At 45.7% G+C, this 17806-nt stretch overlaps 1 protein-coding gene and 1 long non-coding RNA gene across 2 annotated transcripts in view; both read right to left on the bottom strand.

Annotated features, from left to right (window-relative positions):
* Positions 1 to 17806, bottom strand: part of CDS2 (CDP-diacylglycerol synthase 2) — a 61650-nt gene that overhangs the window by 11148 nt on the left and 32696 nt on the right. The window contains exons 2-5 of the mRNA NM_001166673.1: positions 7193 to 7329; positions 5114 to 5210; positions 4259 to 4356; positions 996 to 1135 (exon numbers count right to left, since the gene is read on the bottom strand). Coding sequence (NP_001160145.1) covers positions 996 to 1135; positions 4259 to 4356; positions 5114 to 5210; positions 7193 to 7329 — 472 coding nt within the window. The remainder of the gene's footprint in view (positions 1 to 995; positions 1136 to 4258; positions 4357 to 5113; positions 5211 to 7192; positions 7330 to 17806) is intronic.
* On the bottom strand, positions 10746 to 17178 carry LOC146395166 (uncharacterized). Its single transcript, XR_014832782.1, has 2 exons — positions 16011 to 17178; positions 10746 to 15037 (listed from the first exon to the last, which is right to left on the bottom strand). It is a non-coding gene; the product is annotated as an uncharacterized LOC146395166 (long non-coding RNA).

The following is a 17806-nucleotide window of genomic DNA, read 5'->3' as shown; positions in this document are numbered from 1 at the left end:
TCTAGGGCTGCTTCTTTGCAGCAGAACTGAGGTGCTGCAACAGAGACCCTCTGACCACCCCCCTGCAAAAAAAAACCTATAATATTTATTATCTGGACCTTTAAGAAAAAGTTTGCTGACCTCTGTCCTCAAACATAGAGGTCTGGCAGAGGGACCTACCTGGTATGGGGCCAAGGCCATCCTTGCATCTCTCTCCCACTGGGCCGTATGACCAAAATCCCGGGTAAAAAAGAGACGTTTACCCCTAAGTGTCCCTCAAAAAAAGAGCACATTCCTGTTGGAGACCCTGGCCTCCCTATGTGGGGCTGCTCCTAAGCTCTGAGGCGGGCTCTCTGACTTTCCCCAACCCTGCAGCCTATTTTAATAGCCAGGTGCCATTCACAGAGCCAAGGGTTGCTAGCAAGCTGATGAAAAATAGGTCAGGCTGAAATTTAGGTCAGAATAAACTTCTCATATGCCTCAAAAGGGCTTTGCGGGCAACCATGAAGAACACTCACATTACTAGACCTCTTGCACAGTCTTGAGTTTTAGATTGACAGAGCACTTAAACTGTTTGTCAAGATCAAATCCTCACGGTAACTCTGCTGTTTTGGCTCTACATTACAGGAGAGCTAACTGAGACTCAAAGAGTAAGCTCCTAGCTCCTCTGAAGTCACAGGTCTTTTTAGCCCAAATCAGTAAAATTTCCACTAAACTGCAAAGCCCCTTTTTATGCCCGAGTTCCTGGGTGGTTTTTATTTCGATCAGAATCTCTGCCAGCAAGGAAGGTCAGCAAACTCCAGCCCTACAACTACATGAGCCCCTTATTTCATTTCTCTTAGTAAAGAATTGCTATGGCTCGTGGAAGGCAAAGCCCTCGGCTCTCTCTGCTCCCCTGTGTGGTCAGAGTTCATGTCATCAAAACCTTACACCAACCAAGAAATGCCCCAACTTCAATTCAGCAGACTTGCAAAAACAAGACAGGGACAAGAAGTGGTGAGCCACTTAATGCATACCTGTTAGATAAAGGGTAAAGGAGATGAATCGGTGGTATTTACTGAGAATCCGCAAAGGCTCCTCTCTCTGGACTAGGGTGAAGAAGTAATCTGTCACTGTTTCACCATAGAAGAAATAATTTACACACAGTAGAAAGTACCTGTAAAAGAAGACTGGTCACTGCCAAGGGCCCCTCCTTTAGAGTGAGACCGGCAAAAAGCCCTGGGCACCAGAGGAGCAGACCACCCGACCCTGAGATCCCTGGGGCAGCTCGCAGAGAGGGGCAAGCAGACCACAGTCCCCTATTCCCTGGTGACACTGAAGGTGAGACGTTTATCTAGAAATGTGTGGCTTGGGAGTTCCATTGTGGCTCAGCAGTAACAAACTCAACTAGTATCCATGAGGTTGTGGGTTCAATCCCTGGCCTTGCTCAGTGGGTTAAGGATCTGGAGTTGCTGTGAGCTGTGGTGTAGGTTGCAGACGCAGCTCAGATCCCGAGTTGCCGTGGCTGTGGTATAGGCCAGCATCTAAAGCTCTGATTCGACCCTTAGCCTGGGAACTTCCATGTGCCACATGTGTGACTCTAAAAAGCAAAAAAAAAAAAAAAAAAAAAAAAAAGAACAGAAATGCATGGTTTTCATTTACTCTCCATTTATCACAAACTTGGGACTCAGATTCTGCCCCTTTGTTTCCTAGAACTAACTAGACACTCAAACCATAAGACAACCCCTGGAACACACCTTATCCTGCCTCCCCAGCCTTACTTCCATATGCTTCCTGACAGGAACCCTGCACACTCATCAAAATCTCTCTGGCTTTGCAGCCTACCTGTGCAGCTCCCTTCTTCTCCCTGCCTGCAACATCCTCTTACCCAGTTTTTCACTCGTTGCCCAAATACCATTTTCTTCCCATAAACTTGCACAACCTAACATGATGTCTGCCGCCTTTGCATTTATTTCTACAGTACAAAATATTTGCTCTTTTCACTAAACAATGAATTGGGCTTCATCTCAGACTGTCTCCCTCTCTGATACCTACCTCTGACACAGAATCTTCCACTAGCAATAACTTTCATGTTTTATGAACTTTCTCCTCAACTGGAGCTTTAGGGAGGAGCAGCCATGGCTCGTATACCTTGCAGCCACACTGTTGTGTCCACATATGGGGACAAGTGGCCCACTTTAAATACTCAATGAGGAGTTCCCGTTGTGGCTCAGCAGTAACAAATCCAACTAGTATCCACGAGGATGCCGGTTCATTCCCTGACCCCGCTCAGTGGGTTAAGGATCCGGCACTGCCATCAGCTGTGATGTAGGTCACAGATGTGCCTTGGATCTGGCATTGCTATGGCTGTTGCATAGGCCAGCAGCTGCAGCTCTGATTTGATCCCTAGCCTAGGAACTTCCATATGCCTCAGGTGTGCCCTTAAAAAGACAAAAAAAAACACACACACACACACACACACACAAAAAAACCACTCAAAACACGCAACAAGGATCTAGACAGAAAAGAGGACAAAGAGCTTTTATCTCCCTTTTTTTTTTCTTTAAATTGTGGAAGTTCAGAGTTCCCCTTGTGGCTCAGTAATTAACAAATCTGACTAGGAACCATGAGGATTCGGGTTCAATCCCTGGCCTTGCTCAGTAGGTTAGGGATTTGGCGTTGCCGTGAGCTGTGGTGTAGGTCACAGACGCGGCTCGGATACCGTGTTGCTGTGGCTCTGGAATTGGACCCCTAGCCTAAGAACTTCCATATGCCGCAGGAACGGCTCTAGAAAAGGCAAAAAGACAAAAAAAAAAAAAAGTAAATTGTGGAAGTTCAAGAACTCCCATGCTGGGTTTATCTTCTGTTACATGAAAAACATTACCACAGTCAGGGATCAGACATCCTGAGTATATTAACAAAATTCAAAATACTGCTTCCTAGCTATAGAGGAGCCACAGAGAGACCTACATCTTAACCCCCAAAGGCCTGGTGAAGACTGCAAGACAGCTTGTGTGGCTGTGTGATGAGGAAGCATCTCTGAGAAGGATGTGTCCAGCCTAAGTCCAGGCATGTCAGCTCCCTTGGCCATGACCCAGTTGCTGGGGCCCCAAACACTACTCTCCAGCTAGCTAAGTGGTAGAATCAATGCCCAAGTCCCAGCACAGCAGGGTGAAAGTGGCCTGCATTTGCCCCAAGGCTTCTCAGGACTACGAGTGTTCTGCCCATGTGTCACCAACAGAAGAGTGTGACCCATACAGCAGAGAGCTTCTGATCAGAAAGGGGCCTCAGTCATCCCCTGTGTTACAGGCCTTCCTTCTGGATTTTTTTGTTGTTTTCTTGGGAGGGGTTTTTGTTCCCCCCAGGCTGTGCTTCTGTTTTTGCTTCAAGACAGTCAAGCCCTTTCCTAGTCTAAGGAAGAGAAAGCAGAGCTTCTCTGGAGCCCAGATGCCCTGCATTCAGTCTCTCCTGGCCACCAGCACCCCAGGAGCCTCCGACGACTGACCTGACTGGGTAGGAATCCTTTGAACCATCCATTTATTTGTTTGTTTTTCTTTTTGCAACCACACCTGTGGCATATGGACATCCCTGGTACAAGGGTCGAATCAGAGCTGCAGCTTGCAGCAACACCGGATCCTTAACCCACTGGGCAAGGCCAGAGATTGAACCTGCATCCTCATGGACACTGTCAGGTTCTTAACCCATGGAGCCACAGCAGAGACTCCCTCAACCACCTGTTTTAAGGATGAGGAAGCCAAGTCCCAGGGATAGCAACATCAACACTGACAACTCCCAGATAACTCCTATGGGATGCTAGGATGCTAAAGGACCAAAATATATAGATCAGAGCTCCCATCCTGGCTCAGTGGTAACGAACCCAACTAGAGTCCATGAGGATATGGGTTCCACCCCTGGCCTCACTCAGTGTGTTAACGATCTTGTGTTGCTGTGGCTGTGGTGTAGGCCCGCAGCTACAGCTCTGGCTGTACACACACACACACAGATCTAGAAAAGGGGGGAGGGGTGGATTGTGCAGAGTCTAAGGAATCTAAATACCAAGATAAACACGGTCACAGATGCAGCCAGTCTGGTGTCTTCTGAGAAAGAATCCAGACTCTGGGTGGTACCAAACCACTCCTCATAGGCCAGCCACACAGCCAGGCCTATGCAATACTTGGATCTCAGAGGTGCTGTGTAGGTCCATGGCCATCACCCCCTTACTACCACTATGACTATAAATACCTACAACAAAGCACCAGTCCAAATCTGTTAAGGGTCCCTGTGGGGCTTGAGAGCTTACCAGCTGAGCGTTCTGAACCAGGGCAGGTCATAGGAGTGGTAGACATTGTAGCCGATGGTGATAATCTCATGGAAACACTTAATCTGAACACACATCACCTGCAGGACACAAAAGAATTAGAATACTTCTACCCAGTTCTTAAGATCTTTGGAAACAGAAACCAGCAGGTCATGGGCCTTTAAGACAAACCATCATGTTTAGGAAGAATGTCAGTCCTACAGTGATTCTGCTCTCCTCCTCCCCTCGCACCAGCCCACAGGGCAATGAAGCCCTTTACGTCACATGGAGTGGATCCAATTTCTCACAAGACGTACATGCTTCTGAAACTTCAATTAACATTTTATTGCAGAACCTCCCAGGACTAAATCTCATTAACTTTTGACTCTGTATAGAAATACATACTTGAAATGTCTCAACTGCTCCGTTCAGCAGTCAGCTGTTTGACATCTGACCCTGTCCATGACAGTGGGGAGACTAAGAGAAAAGCACTGTGGACTGGGATTTCTTAACAAAAAGTCCTAAGCCTGTGAAGGAGGCCCCAGGAAAACAAGAAACAAAACCAAGAGTTACACAGAATCATAGCAAGGGTCCCAGTTTAATCAAACAGCTAAAGCAATAAGATAACATTTTTACGTGAAGAGACGTCTTTAACCACACACAACTGGCCCCCTGCCAATGGCCCTCCAGTTGGCTCCCGGAAGGTGAGAATCGCAGCTATTCCAGGGCAAATGTAGTCTGAGGAGCCTGGACCCCAAGTGAATCCCCGAACCAACCCAATACCTGGCACTTAAAATGACCAGCCCTGTAGAAAAAAACTGAAGGCAAAACCAAAACAACATACAAACAAGCACTTACAATCATCATTAAAACCATTGGTCCCAGGTAAATGATGATGAAGAAAAATGCAATCATGGCCAAAGTCAGGATGCCTCTCACCCACCAGTTCTTCCATCTAAGTTAGAGGGGAGGGGAGGGAGAAATCATGTTAGGAACCCAAAAAGAAGTGAAGCACAAACCCAAGGGGATGGTTGTTCCTGGGATGAGACGTCCTGAGGTCAATTCTTTCTAAGAGTACCCCCTTCACCTTGACATGAGCGCTAACCATAGGCTGGCGGGAGCAGGGCCACCAGAGACATCACCTCATCCACACTAAACTCACAGGTGCTCCAAGGCCCACATAAAAATACACCAGCTTATGTTTTAACAAAAGAATCAGGAGTACCCATCGTGGTGCAGCGGAAATGAATCCGACTAGGAACCATGAGGTTTGATCCCTGGCCTCGCTCAGTGGGTTAAGGATCCTGCATTGCCGTGAGCTGTGGTGTAGGTCGCAGACACGGCTTGGATCTGGAGTTGCTGTGGCTGTGGTATAGGCCAGTGGCCATGGCTCCAATTAGACCCCTAGCCTGGAAACCTCCACATGCCGAGGGTGTGGCCCTAAAAGGACAAAAGACAAAAACAAACAAACAAACAAAAAAACCCCAAAGGAATCAGACAAGAGTCCTGAGGGCAATGTAGTGCCTACTACTTCTGTATCTACTTGGATGGCTTCTATGGGCGTCTCAGGAAAAAACTATGAACATTCTTCCTGAGGCACCATCCTACACTGCCCGACCCCTGCACTGTTATGGTGCCAACAGTATTAAATGCAGCAGTAATATCAGCTATCACACATGCGCACCTGGCACTTTTATAAGGATTTTTTTTTTTTTTAGGGCCACACCTGCAGCATGTGGAGGTTCCCAGGCTAGGGTTCAAATCAGAGCTGTAGCTGCCGGCCGACACCACAGCCACAGCAACTCAGGACCTGATCCGCATCTGGATCGACACCACAGCTCAGGGCAACGCTGGATCCTTAACCCACTGAACAAGGCCAGGGATCGAACCTGTGTGCTCATGGATATTAGCTGGGTTTGTTAACCACTGAGCCATGATGGCAACTCCTATAAGAGCTTTATATGCATTGATCAATTCAACCCTCCACACTACTAGCTTGTACAGGTGAGGAAACGGATGCACAGTTCATACAGCTGTAAGTGCTTAAGCTGGGATTTGAAACCTGAGAACCACTGCACATACGATCTTTCAATGGGACAAATGGGGATGGGGGGAATGGGGACATGCACAGGAATACATTATTTTTATTTTTATTTTGCTTTTTAGGGCCACACCCATGGCATATGGAGGTCCCCAAGATAGGGGTCCAGTTGGAGCTAGAGCTGCCAGCCTACGCCGCAGCCGAAGCAGCATCAGATCTGAGCTGTGTCTGCCACCTACACCACAGCTCACGGCAACCCCAGATCCTTAACCCACTGAGTGAGGCCAGGGATCAAACCCACCACCTCACGGTTCCTAGTCAGATTCATTTCTGCTGCACCACGCCAAGAACTCCCACAGGAATACTTTTAGATAATGTTTTCAAGTCTTGCAGTTTGTCTTTTTAATCTGCCTGCAGAGCTGGTGTCAGAAAGCCCAGAGTCTCAAGAGACCAAAATTTTAACCTTGGATTCACCCAAGTTGAGATGTTTCTCAATTCTCATAGGAGAATTTAAGGAATGTCCACAATGGATGTGTGTGGGAGAGGGAAAGCTGAACTCTGAACTAGAAACTCGGGCTCCTTGGTGGAAAGCAGCCTGCCCATTCATCACAAAGCCCAAAGACCATTTATTGTCATGTGCTGTGTCAGCAACCACCCCAATGTCCACGTTCTCCTTCTCCTCAGAAAGCACCTCCCAGCCAGCCTACAGCACGGATCGGGGGGCAGATCCAGCCAGGAGGTGCTCAAAGTCACTGTTAAGCACCAGAGGACATTCACTGGAGCCCAGGCAAAGGCAGGGGAGGTCAGTGAGGTGGGCAGGCCTCCCCGCGTCTTCCATGGCACCTGGAGACAGGACAAGCCCCTCAGCGAGCACCTGCATCATTAAGCCAGACTACCTTGAAGACAAGTTGGAAAGGGCCCGGTTGAGGACCTCTGGGGTGTCGTCTGCAGAAGTTGGTTGGGTGACAGCTTCCACTCGGCTCTCACTGTCGGATGCAGTCTCTCCATCGACCTTTGCTTCTGACTCCAACTCCTGCAGAGCAGAAAAACAGATGAGGAAAAGGTAAAAAACGCTGAGTAGGATCCTGGGTAGAGACACCCAAAAAGACCCATCCACCTTTGAAAATCCCTCTCCATACTGTGAGCAGCTCCTGCTCTGCCACAGCAAATGGTGGCCTCTCAGAGCCACCGGGACCACCAGCGGCTCTGGCCAGGCTCTCTCAGGGGGAGCTGGGTATGCCAGCTATTGCCCCCTGCAACAAGGCTCCCCAAAGCACTATCTCCAGACTTCGCCAGCATGGAAGCCGTACAGGACCACTAACTCGAGTCCATGCTTCACCAGGACTGGTGAAGGGCACTGCCTTCTCCCTGCCACCAGGCCCAGGTGTCAGTAAACACATAGACGTCACTCACAGAGTGGCCACCAGGCCCCAGCCACAGAACGAAATGCCGCAGGAACTCACCCTGCTCCCCAGCCTGTGTGGAGGGATCAGGGCCATGCCAGCAACAGGCTCTCCATTCAAAGCACCAAGGAGCAAGCTGCTCCACATCCTCCTACTCAGAGCTTTAATTTCTTAGAAGAGTTTAGAATAGCTTCTGTGAGAAAAGGTGGAGGAGAAATCAAACCTCATGGATTAGAGTAAAAATACTACCTAGTATTTGAATAGCCCGTCATAGTTTTGAGAGCATTTCCCACGCCTGTGAACACCTGAGCAGTTCTGGGAGGAAGGGAAGACAGAAAGATCCCAATTTACAAATGAAGAAACAGGCACTCTGAGAAATGCAATGGCTCGCCCCCCCATCTCCTATTAACCAGATTTCTGACTTCAATGTGTTCATCCCACTGGATTTCCTTTTATTTAAGCATCTTGGAATCCATTTTATTCTTTAGGAAGAAATTCAGAACAAAGTAAACTGGAAATTTTGCAAAAGGATATTTCACCAAATCTTCAAATATTTCAGTACATACATGCGCAAACACAAAACGTGCTTTTTTCAAACTGAACTAACAATTTGAATCTTCCTGGTGGTTAATAAATATATGAAACTGAGTACCATGTCACATGTTTCTTGATCATTTGGATATCACCTTTTGTGAAGTATCTGTCAAGTTACTGGCCAGGAGTTCCCGTTGTGGCTCAGTGGTTAACAAACACGACTAGTATCCACGAGGATGTGGGTTCAATCCCTGGCCTTGCTCAGTGGGTTAAGGATCTAGCATTGCCATGAGCTGTGGTGTAGGTCGCAGATGAGGCTCAGATCTGGAGTTGCTGTGGCTGTGGTGTAGGCTGGCAGCAGGAGCTCAGATTCGACCCTTAGCCTGGGAACTTCCATATGCTGTGGGTGTGGCCCTAAAAAGACAAAAGAAAAAAAAAAAAAAAAAGTCACTGGCCAGTTTCCTACCGAGTTTTCTTGCCTTCCTTTTCATTAATTTGTAGGCGTTTTTTACACATTCCAGATTTAAGCACTTTTTGTCCCTAATATGTTCCCTCAGCCTTCTCTAAGCCTCACTGCCACCTCAGTCATTCCCTCTCCTACAATCAAACCTTCTCCCTCCCTCTCAGCACTGACCAGAGGGATCTTGATGGGAGCATTTGTAATTGTCTATTGCCCCCATTGACCCTAAGCTCCCTAAAGACAGGAGTATGACAACCTTTTCTCCTGATATCCTAATGCCTGGCACACAGATACCTACACAAAATACTAATATCTGGAAGGATAGCGGGAAGAAAAGAATTAATTCCAAGTGTGGTAAAGATACCCAGCTCGTGCCCTCATGGAGACAGCTGTTTCTAAATTAACTAACAACAGTGATAACATCATTCAACAGAGGCCTTAGATGTTACAAGGCTGCTGATACAGGGCGCACTTGGTAAAGAACTTCTAGAGGTGGCCTTGGCAGTCAGATCTGAGAAAAGAGCCCCAGCTTCCAAGACGGAGTCCCTGCTCCTGCCTCTGCCACTGCTGAACCTGTGGCTCTGGACAGGTCACCCAAGTGCTACACTCCAGTGTCTTCACCGAATAAAAGGGACCAAGAAAGGACCCTCTTTACCTGGTAGGGGTTCCCTAGAAAGAGAACCAAACCCTCACCCGGAGCCACACAAACTCTGAAACACAGCAACACCTCTGGGATTTTAAGTCAACACACTCGGGTGTCAACTTAAAAAATATGCACAACTTAAACATTGAGGGTTAAGTTTTACTTGGGGCAAAGTGAGGACTACAGCCCGGGAGACAGTAATTCAGACAGCTCTGAAATACTGCTCCAAAGAGGTAGGGGGAAATGTCAGTATATATGCGATTTCAGTGAAGGGGGAGGTCCATGGAACGAAGCACATATTTTGCAGAAGTAGTCTCATGAAGGTTACTGTTAGTCACGAAAAGTCACCATGAACAATTTTACTGCTTTTCTAGATATGAGGAGATGCAAGAATTGGGCTCATGAAATCTCCTGAAAACATCTATCTGATGACCTTCTCTCAGTTTTCCCAGAGCACAGAGGGTCTCCCTCCTGATCTCCACCCTGAGCTCCTTTCAGGGGGTCTTGAGGGTCAGCAGCTACAGCATCTCATAGTTCAATTCTTGCAGGGGTAGATGGCAAGTGCCCATCTCTAGTTCACAGGACTCCTGGATGGTCAAAAAGGATTACTTACATTGGACTGAGTGAACTGGCAAATATGGTTATAATTTTCATGGTTTCTATCTGACATAGTACTGGCTTTTAATCTGCATTTTCCAGACACAAAGAAATTCTTCCCCTCAAGCTAATTATGACTTAACAGCAACTGGTAAATTATACCTTTGGAAGCAACATTGAAATATTTATCTTTTCTTTCTACCTAATCCCTCCAGAGATTGGAAACTCTTAGCTTGCCAGCAGCTTTGTCAGATAAATTTCCTACAGGAATCTCAAGGTATTTGGGGGACTCTGAAAGAACTGGGTAACTTTGGAGGAATTCACCTAAATATGTAATATAAAATCTGACATGCCCTTGGCATGTCTTTCCTAGCCACAAGAGGCCTTTAAAAACTCAAACTTTTATAAGAGATTTCTTATAAAAGTTCTAGCAACTTTACCAAACTCGTTGATGAGCTCTAACAGTTTTTTGGTTGGAGTTCCTGTCGTGGCACAGTGGTTAACGAATCTGACCAGAAACCATGAGGTTGTGGGTTCGATCCCTGGCCTCGCTCAGTGGGTTAAGGATTGCTGTGAGCTGTGGTGTAGGCGACAGATGCAGCTCGGATCTGGCATTGCTGACTGGCGTATGCTGGCAGCAACAGTTCCGATTAGACCCCTAGCCTGGGAACCTCCATATGCCATGGGTGCGACCCTAGAAAAGATAAAAAAACTAAAAACAGTTTTCTGGTAGTATCTTTAGGATTTTTCCAGATATAGTATCATGTTATCTGCAAACAGTGATAGTTCACTTCTTTTCCAATTTGAATTCCTTTTATTTCTTTCTTCTCTGATTGCTGTAGCTAGGACTTCCAAAACTATGTTGAGTAACAGTGGTGAAAGTAGACATCCTTGTCTTGTTCCTGATCTTAGAGAAGAATACTTTCAATTTTTCACCATTGAGAATGATGTTAGCTGTGAGTTTGGCATATATGGATTTCATGATGTTGAGGTAGGTTCCCTCTATGCCCACTACTTTCTGAAGAACTTTTATCAGAAATGGGAGTTGAATTTTGTCAGGAGCTTTTTCTGCATTTATATGAAAGCCCAGAAATAAATCCAAGCACCTATGGTCAACTAATCTATGACGAAGCAAGAATACACAATGGAGGAAAGATACTCTTCAATAAGTGGTGCTAGGAAAACTAGACACCTACATGTAAAAATTAGAACACTAACACCATACACAAAAGTAAACTCAAAATGGATTAAACACCTAAAAGTAAGGCCAGATATATAAGCTCCTAGAGGAAAACATAGACAAGAATACTCTTTAAGGAGTTTCCATCGTGGCTCAGTGGTTAACGAATCCGACCAGGAACCATGAGGTTGTGGGTTCGATCCCTGGCCTCACTCAGTGGGTTAAGGATCTGGCGTTGCCGTGAGCTGCGGTGTAGGTTGCAGATGCGGCTCGGATCCTGCTTTGCTGTGGCTCTGGCATAGGCCAGCAGCTACAGCTCCAATTCAACCCCTAGCCTGGGAACCTCCATATGCTGCAGAAGTGGCCCTAGAAAAGACCAAAAAAAAAAGAATACTCTTTGACATAAATCACAGCAACATCTTGTTTGATCCACCTCCTAGAATGACAATAAAAACAAAAATAAATTAATGGGACCTAATTAAACACAAACGCTTTTGCACAGCAAAAGAAACCATTAAAAACATGAAAAGATAACCCACAGAATGGGAGAAAATCTTGGCAAAAGATGCGACCTACAAGGGCCTAATCTCCCAAATATACAAACAACTCACACAACTAAACAACAACAACAAAAACTCAATCAAAAAATGGGCAGAAGACCTAAATAGATATTTCTCCAAAGAAGACATGAGATAGCCAGTAGGCACATGAAAAAATGCTCAACCTCACTAATTATTAGACAAATGCAAATCAAAACTACAATGAGGTACCACCTCATACTGGTCAGAATGGCCATCATTAATAAGCATACAAATAACAAATGCTGGAGAGGGTGTAGAGAAAAGGGAACCCTCCTACACTGCAGGTGGGAGTGTACACTGGTATAACCACTATGGAAAACAGTATGGAGGTTCCTCAGAAAACTAAATACAGAACTACCATATGATCCAGCAATCCCACTCCTGGGCACATATCTGGACAAAACTATGATTCAAAAAGATACATGCACCCCTATGTTCATTGCAGCACTCACTATTCACAATAGCCAAGACATAGAAACAACCCAAATGTCCACTGACAGATGAATGGATTAAGAAGATGTGGTACTTATGCACAATGGAATACTTTCAGCCATGAAAAAAAACAAAATTAGGAGTTCTCCTGTGGCGTAGAGGGTTAAGTAGTCACTGCAGTGGCTTGGGTCTCTGCTGTGGTGCAGGTTCGATCCCTGGCCCAGGAACTTCCACATGCCATGGATGCAGCCAAAAAAAAATTTTGGAGTTCCCGTTGTGGCACAGTGGTTAACAAATCCAACTAGGAACCATGAGGTTGTGGGTTCAATCCCTGGCCTTGCTCAGTGGGTTAAGGATCCGGCATTGCCGCGAGCTGTGGTGTAGGTTGTGACGCGGCTCGGATCCCGCATTGCTGTGGCTCTGGCGTAGGCCGACGGCTAAGGCTCCGATTAGACCCCCAGCCTGGGAATCTCCTTATGCCGTGGGAGTGGGCCTAGAAAAGGAAAAAAGACCAAAAAAAAAAAATAATAATAATAATAATGCCATTTGCGGAAACGTGGATGGAATTAGAGATTCTCATACAAGTGAAATAGAAAGAGAAAGACAAATACCATATGATATCACTTATATCTGGAATCTAATACATGGCACAAATGAACCTTTCCACAGAAAAGAAACTCATGGACTTGAAGAACAGACCTGTGGTTGCCAAGGGGAAGGGAGGAGGAAGTAGGATGGACTTGGGAGTTTGGGGTTAATAGATGCAAACTCTTACATTTAGAATGGCTAAGTAATGAGGTCCTACTGTATAGCACAGGGATCTATATCCAATCTCTTGGGGCAGAACATGATGGAAGATAGTACGAGAAAAAGAAAGTATATATAGAGAGACGTATGACTCGGTCACTATGCTATACAGCAGAAATTGACAACACTGTTAATCAAATATACTCTAATAAATATAAAATTAAATTTTAAAAAAGTTCTAGCAAAGCCATTTTTTTTAGAAAAGTCTATATAACCAATCATATTTATCATGAAGCCAAGTATACTGAGATTAGACTTAATTTGCAAACAAATTAGTCTTAGTTTGGCTATATTTGATACAGATAAGAATAATTTTAAAGAGAAAGAGATGTTTCAATGGACACCTTTAATCTGTTAATCTAATTCTGTAGAGATTAGAATTACACTGAGACTCAATTCCCAGAAAGTTCTTTGCTATTATGTTATACAGGTGCCAGGTTTAACTGAGCTTCTACAAGGACATTTTAAGCTTGTTTCTAAAGCTTATCTCAGTAATATACCTTTGGATGATCATATGCCCCAGGACCTGCAACCAGGGCATTATACATACTGGGAAAAGACATAAAGGACTATTTCCAAGCCAGATGAAAAGGCCCTCACCCAGTACTCTTAACTAGCTCATGTGCAGCAAAACTAAAGGAAACTGACTCTTGGATTCATATTTCCCACTTTAAAAAAGAACCTGTACCAGACTTGTCTATAGAGAGGGCTGCTGACCTCAAAATCATCTTAAAACAATGCTCACATAGAGAAACTGCACCAGGAAAAGAACACATCAGAAGACAGCTGGCCCAAGGTGCTGGACCTGGTTCGTATGATGATTTACAGTGTTTTCTTGATTTCCTGAACTTCTGCATACAAAGCAAATGTTTTTCTATCGTGGGCATGATCCTATACTAATTTTTTTTAAAATCCAATTGTTGGGCCTGTGACAATGGATTCACAGTACTTCTGGGTCTAGTACTTCTGGGTTACCTTGGTGGGTTTCTTCCTTCCAAAGCTCTGATTGGATAGCCTGTAGGAAATTCATTTCATTACTAGGTGGGATTTTCTCATCTGGCCAATTAATAATACCTGCTATGATTCTGATCATAAATATGAATTTCTTTTAGGGTCAAATTCAGTCAGAACAATGAGCTAAGTTTTAATCAAAAATCATACATAACCTCCATCTTATTAGAGGGGAACCTTCCACAACTGTGGGATGAATTTATATGATTAACACTAGGCTATAGCCATTTAAGTTTAAAGGCTCCCCTATGTTGGGAACAATTAAATCATACTAATAATGATCAGCCTAGCAACATTAGGAAACTAGACTGGGTGCCTTATGAACAATGCCTACATTTTATTACCCTTAGAAATAGTGATTGGTATGGAATAGACTGGGTCAGACAACAGGAGAATCACTGGGTTGCACCTAATGGAACTCACTGGGTTTGCGGTACTGATTTATGGCTTTGGCTTCTACCAATATGGATAGGAGGATGTACTCTAGGATTCCCTTGGTTCAAGGAATATATGTAACAATTTAAAGATGACCCCAGAGTTCCCATTGTGATTAAGAACCCGCAATAGTCTCTGTGAGGATGCAGGTTCAATCCCTGGCCTCAGTGGCTTAAGGATCCGGCATTGCCACAAGCTGCAGCATAGTTTGCAAATGCAGCTCAGATCCAGAGTTGCTGTGGCTGTAGCAGAGGCTGGCAGCTGCAGCTCTGATTCAACCTCTAGCCCAGGAACTTCCATATGCTGCAAGTGAGGCTGTAAAAAGGAGGGGAAAAAAAAAGGAAAGATCCCAACCAATCTACCATATGAACCTGATGGGTCAAGAGATATGCATTTTGCTAGTACTTAATTTAGCGGCTATTTTTGTACCTTCAATAGGATTAGAGGGTGTAATAAGCCATACCAGGCCTTAATGAAATTCACTGAACAAAAGACTTTAAATGATAGTAACCAGGTTATTAGCCTACTGAATTGTGAGGTCTCTATGCTGCTTTAAAAGTGACAGGTTTTCTTTTTTTTTTTTTTGCTTTTTAGGGCCTCACTCATGGCATATGGAAGCTCCCAGGCTGGGGGTCGAATCAGAGCTGCAGCTGCCAGCCTACACCACAGTCATAGCAACATGAGATATGAGCCGCATCTGCAACCCACACCACAGCTCACTGAGCGAGGCCAGGGATCAATCCCGAATCCTCATAGATACTAGTCTGATTCGTTTCCATTGCACCACAAAGGGAACTCCCCTGGCTCCCTATTCTTGACACCTTCTAAAACTGGTTTGGCATAGGAAGTGCTTGGCTTAAATATTTACTTATAACTCTGTTAATGTTATTAGCTATATTGTTTATATTTTGCCTGTTTTACAAAATTGTTTCTTGTATTTCCAAATGTGTAACTGAGCCTCCAACAAAAATGATGACTAGTTCCCGTCGTGGCGCAGTGGTTAATGAATCCGACTAAGAACCATGAGGTTGTGGGTTCGATCCCTGCCCTTGCTCAGTGGGTTAAGGATCTGGTGTTGCCGTGAGCTGTGGTGTAGGTCACAGACGCGGCTCAGATCGCACGTTGCTGTGGCTGTGGCGTAGGCTGGCAGCTACAGCTCCTATTAGACCCCTAGCCTGGGAACCTCCATATGCCGCGGGAGCGGCCCAAGAAATGGCAAAAAAAAAAAAAAAAAAAAAAAATGATGACCAGGGGACTTGAAGAAATTGATCAAATACTAATTCTTTACCAGATTAATGACTGTAATAGTGTAACTCTAGATACGGGAAGATGCAACAAGAGAGAATATTTTCCTCAACCATAACAGACTAGTAAGACAGGTGGTCCAGAGACTTTTGGCTACTTACTGTTAATAAGGCCTAGTCCAGTAATAGCACATCGTGTGGACTATCAGTGAAATCTTCGCCAGACCTTGGATGAGCTTCTCTAGCACCACAGGACGAATTGGTCATGAAATGCCTCCCAAAACTATGGTCAAATTTATGACTATGGGGGAGCCCTGTAAAATGGAGAATTAGCCCTTGCCATCTGCCTCTACACGGACTGAATTATGAGCCACTGCAGCTGCCGACTCTCAATGCCCCCAAAAGGAGCCCCCAAAAGGAGACTGGGAGCAAGGTGTTTTGTGCGCTGGAAAAGTGGCAGAACAGGCCTTCAAATAGTTAGATAATTTCAGGAGATTTTATGAGCCCAATTCTTTTATCTCCTCATATCTAGAAAAGCAGTAAAATCCTTCATGGTGACATCTGCCTCTCAAGACTGGAGGCAAAATTCTGTGCTTGGTTGCATGCACTTTCCCCTCTGTGGAACTTCAAGGTCTCTCCAACGAGATAAACTCAAAAAGCCTCTGGCCAGGATAAAAATTATCAAACCCTCATCACCCCTTCTGTCCCACTACAAGTGTTTCAGAGTTCTCAAGCCCCTCCTGAGCAATCTGGCCTACTCCTTCCTGTCCCTACTAGGAAAGGTATTTGGCCCATGCCTCACCCCACCCCTATAGGGGAATTATATGATCCCAACCAACCAGCAAGCATAGAGACCTCTCCTCTCTCTTTTGTCCCTGAGCTATAAAAACAGACACAACCAAGCAAGCGTGTGGAGTCAGCGGTCCCTGATCATCAGGAAGTTGTCCTGATGCACTAGCAGCATTTCTTCTTATCTCAATAAACTTATTTTTCTTTTCACTCTGCTCTGAGTCTGGAAATTCTCCTTCCAACCTGTGCACGAACCACCACATTTTGGTGGCCCATAAAGGGAGCTTACTGGGGGGGTTCTCTCCCCCACCTTTCTCCCTTCTCTCTTTCTGGAACCCTCTGTGAACAGGTGAGTAGCTATAGAAGCAACTGAAGAACTCTGGCCAGGGTTACACTCTGGTGTGTTCTGAATGCTCACTATGCCTTAGTAACTGCCACCCAAACAGGTGAAAGTTCCTCTTTTCTATTTCCTCTCGGCTGAGGACCAAGCCAACTAAAATGCATGGGCACGGGTCAGGCAATAAAGCCATCAGGGCAGTCTGCCGCTTGAAGACTCCCATGCAAGGATAAGGGGGTCATGGAACGGACCAGGCTATCAGAGCATCTGCTCCGCATTAAGACAACTTCCGTGCAATGTGAGGCACATAGTGGTTAAAGCAAAACACAGAGCCCACTGTTCCTTGGCCACCACCTCCCTGATAGGACTACAAGGTAGAATCCCCAGCCTACTCTCTTCCTGTTACTTTCACTCTGTCTTCCTCTGCCCAGAAAGGCTTTGAAGGACACCACCGCTCCTGTGTCATCCTGAGAAGTCCTTCTACGTCCCAGCAGATCTCCTAATGGTGAGTTAATGCCTGGCTGGCTCCCAGGAATTCCCCCGCCCTGTCCAAGGGTCATTTCTCTGGCCACCTATGCTGGTCAGATGCAACCATGGAGACGGGTGGACTTTGTGCCTTCGTCACATGGAGACGTCACTGAGACAAAAAGGGATGCTTTTTTTGCCAGCCAGTGACTCTCAGCACCCCTATTCTATGGCATATAGCCTAAGAATGTGTTCTGGTACATCCCGGGAGCCTCCCACAGATGCTCCCCTTGGCTGTGTCCTCAAGAATTGGAAGGAGTTCCCGTCGTGGCGTAGTGGTTAACAAATCCGACTGGGAACCATGGGGTTGCGGGTTCGATCCCTGCCCTTGCTCAGTGGGTTAAGGATCTGGCATTGCCGTGAGCTGTGGTGTGGGTCGCAGATGCGGCTCGGGTCCCGCGTTGCTGTGGCTCTGGCGTAGGCCAGGGGCTGCAGCTCCAATTAGACCCCTGCCTAGGAACCTCAATATGCCTCGGGAGCGGCCCTAGAAAAGGCAAAAAAAAAAAAAAGAATTGGAAGGAATGTGACAAGG

This window comes from Sus scrofa, chromosome 17 (assembly GCF_054392235.1).
Source record: "Sus scrofa isolate SSC_HxYL_T2T_F1_AM1 chromosome 17, Sscrofa_HxYL_maternal_Yorkshire_Landrace_v2.0, whole genome shotgun sequence".
Lineage (NCBI taxonomy): Eukaryota > Metazoa > Chordata > Mammalia > Artiodactyla > Suidae > Sus > Sus scrofa.
The sequence above is the reverse complement of the archived record's forward strand: the minus strand, read 5'-3'. Positions and strand labels throughout refer to the sequence as shown.